Source organism: Juglans regia, chromosome 5 (genome assembly GCF_001411555.2).
Source record: "Juglans regia cultivar Chandler chromosome 5, Walnut 2.0, whole genome shotgun sequence".
Classification (NCBI taxonomy): Eukaryota; Viridiplantae; Streptophyta; class Magnoliopsida; order Fagales; family Juglandaceae; genus Juglans; species Juglans regia.
The window spans coordinates 17,492,273-17,494,820 of record NC_049905.1 but is presented as its reverse complement, the minus strand read 5'-3'; the positions used below and the strand labels follow the sequence as shown (position 1 = coordinate 17,494,820).

The 2,548-nt window shown below is 40.7% G+C and overlaps 1 protein-coding gene across 1 annotated transcript; it reads right to left on the bottom strand.

Moving 5' to 3' along the window:
* Positions 1-380: 380 nt before the first annotated feature.
* Positions 381-2,246, bottom strand: LOC118348449. Its single transcript, XM_035690074.1, has one exon. The coding sequence runs from the start codon at positions 2,244-2,246 to the stop codon at positions 381-383; it is 1,866 nt and encodes a 621-aa protein (XP_035545967.1).
* Between the last annotated feature and the right edge of the window lie 302 nt (positions 2,247-2,548).

The window sequence follows — 2,548 nt, the reverse complement described above, 5'->3', positions numbered from 1 at the left end:
CTACTGTTAGATGTAATTAAGCAGGCCGTTCTGTTTGAATTTAGAGATGGAATGAATTGACATAGTTTGTAAATAGTAATGAGATTTGTAAATAATAATGAGATGAGTTAAGATGATATTAGTCGGATCTATTAATATGAATTAATTAGATCAAATCTCTAATTCCAATAATACCTTATCAAAAACTCTAATTCCAATAATACCTAATCAAAGCCAAATAAATAGGAAAAAAAAATGCTAGATCTAAAAAGAAACTTTACAAATTAATTACATTGTCCTATATATCTAATTCTTGTTCTAATTTGATGATGATCTCTTTGGTCCACCAATCTCTCTGAACTTTTTAAAGGCTCACTGTCGTCCATTAACAGAGATCATGATCAGGCCTGAGCCATCTCATGAGTCTCCAAGGCGGCCTCGACGTCCCCTTCTAAGTGCTTCACGTGTGCCTCACCTTCTACACTCCTAGATCTGCCATTTCCTGTACATCTTTGACCTCTAAACTTCTTATACACATCCCCTTGGTAAAACCCTCGTGTTCTCCCTGCAAATTTTAGGGAGACAAGAGCTCCGACTAATGAAATGAGAGCCAAAGTAGAGAATAAAAGCCTCAAACAATGGGAACCCCGGCAAACTTGATCCAATATCACAGTGGACGGATCCTTGCCCTGAGCTATAATGTCGTTGCAGGTTACCTCCGTTTCGTAATTAAGAACTCTTGCGAGGTTTTGATTCATTAAATACAAGCCAAGTGGAGTGGTCAACTGTGCAAAATTGAGCAATGTGCCGTAGTACTTAAGGCCAAAGAACTCAGAAATCATTGCCAAGTTTACTGGCAATTGTGCACCAAGTGCAAATCCAATTGTCACTGTTGCTAAGTAGTACGCGCCGGGGATTTCTGGGAAGGCGCCTAGGAGCATGGCTATGCATTGCAGGAGAAGCATGAACGCCAACATCGTCGCCCTAGGAATTCTCCATTTGATAATCAAGAGTTCGGAGAGGAACCCAGAATAGATCCTCCCAAAGCAGTTCCATACACTAGCCATTGATATAATGGAGGTCACGACTTGTTCTTTGTTTCCCAGTGCTTTACCAAGGCGCCAGAAGTGTTCGTAGGCTGTCAAGCCTGACCCATATCCGCATAGCATGATAACAAGGATGTACAACATGTCGATGCTTAGGATTGCTTGGAAAATGGAGTGGTCCTCTCCTCTTTCTGGTTTGCTGAAGAATATTCTTGAGAGGCAAGATCTTTTGGGCTTCTTCTCTTCTAGTATTTGATTAATAGAAGAATTAGAATCTTCAACGAATATTTCTTGTGGTTTTTCAATGAAGTGTACTACCAATACTGCAAGACGATCCAAGAACTGCTGTTTCTCGAGTCTGGACTGGGCAGCAGCCTCTTCTTTAATGACATTATAAAGCGGGAGGAAGATCAGGACAAAGATCACAATGACATGATACTTGGGATCTGTCTTGGTAACATCGAAGTATCTCTCAAGCAAAGTCACGGTCAAGACAAAAAGTGCAACTACGCTCGTTAGATAATAGAATTTCAAGAACACTCTGAGCTCGTTTGGATGACGTTGCCACCTTTGATCGTCATCATCCCGCTCTATCTTCCGGATTGTGAACACAAAAGCAACTGAAGTTATAGCGGGGAGCACAGCAGTGGCAAGAATAAGATTTTTCACATCATCATCTCCATGTATAACGAGCTGGTAAATCTGGGTCAGGACAGCTACAGAAGCTTCAGCCATGCCCTTCATTAGACCCAACACAACGCCTCGGCTCTCCGGGAAGTTGTTGACACAGGTGACGAGCGCTATTGTGTGTGCAAAGTTTGGTGCAGCGGCCCCAAGGCCAACGAAAACGCCCATTTCCGAAGCTTTTGGTTTCGGAATTTTGTGCATGACGGCTATCCAAGGCATGAAAAAGCCTCCAAAGTTAAAGGCAGCACCGATGAGGAGCACAAGCCATTCTGGTGTCAAGTCACAAAGAAGGCCAACGAATACTGAGAAGTATGCACCCACATGTTCATAAAAAGTTATCTGATTCATTTCTTTCGCTTCAAACCCAAGAGTTTCTTTAATCACTTTGTAGTAAACTCCATAGATGGAGGCTGCCCCAAACCAACACATAATCAGCATGGTGGCGAAAAACACGAACCATCTTCCTTTCATGATCACTTTTGCATACTGGAAAGTACTCATCATTTCCCCTCCGCGGTCGATTCCCCCATCCATTTTTTCCTAGATCAACTCTTCTGTAAATTAGGCCTGCAGTGTACGTAATTAAAGGGAATTAAATTAGGGATTAGAGTAGAGCGGCTAAAATTAGTGATATATATATATATATATTAACTGAGTAATGTTAGTGATATATATATAGAGATAAATTACAAAACACTCTAATTTGCATATTTATAAGTGTAAACCAAACCAACCAACCAAGATTAAAATAGAATGAAGAAGAACTAAAAAAATTCAAACCCCTGGAAGTTCAAACACGCAAAGAAAATTATACTTATACCCAATACAGCTAATTG

What these genes read in the sequence shown, in the direction of transcription:
- LOC118348449 (XM_035690074.1), bottom strand. Translation starts at nt 2,246, where the DNA reads ATGGATGGGGGAATCGACCGCGGAGGGGAAATGATGAGTACTTTCCAG.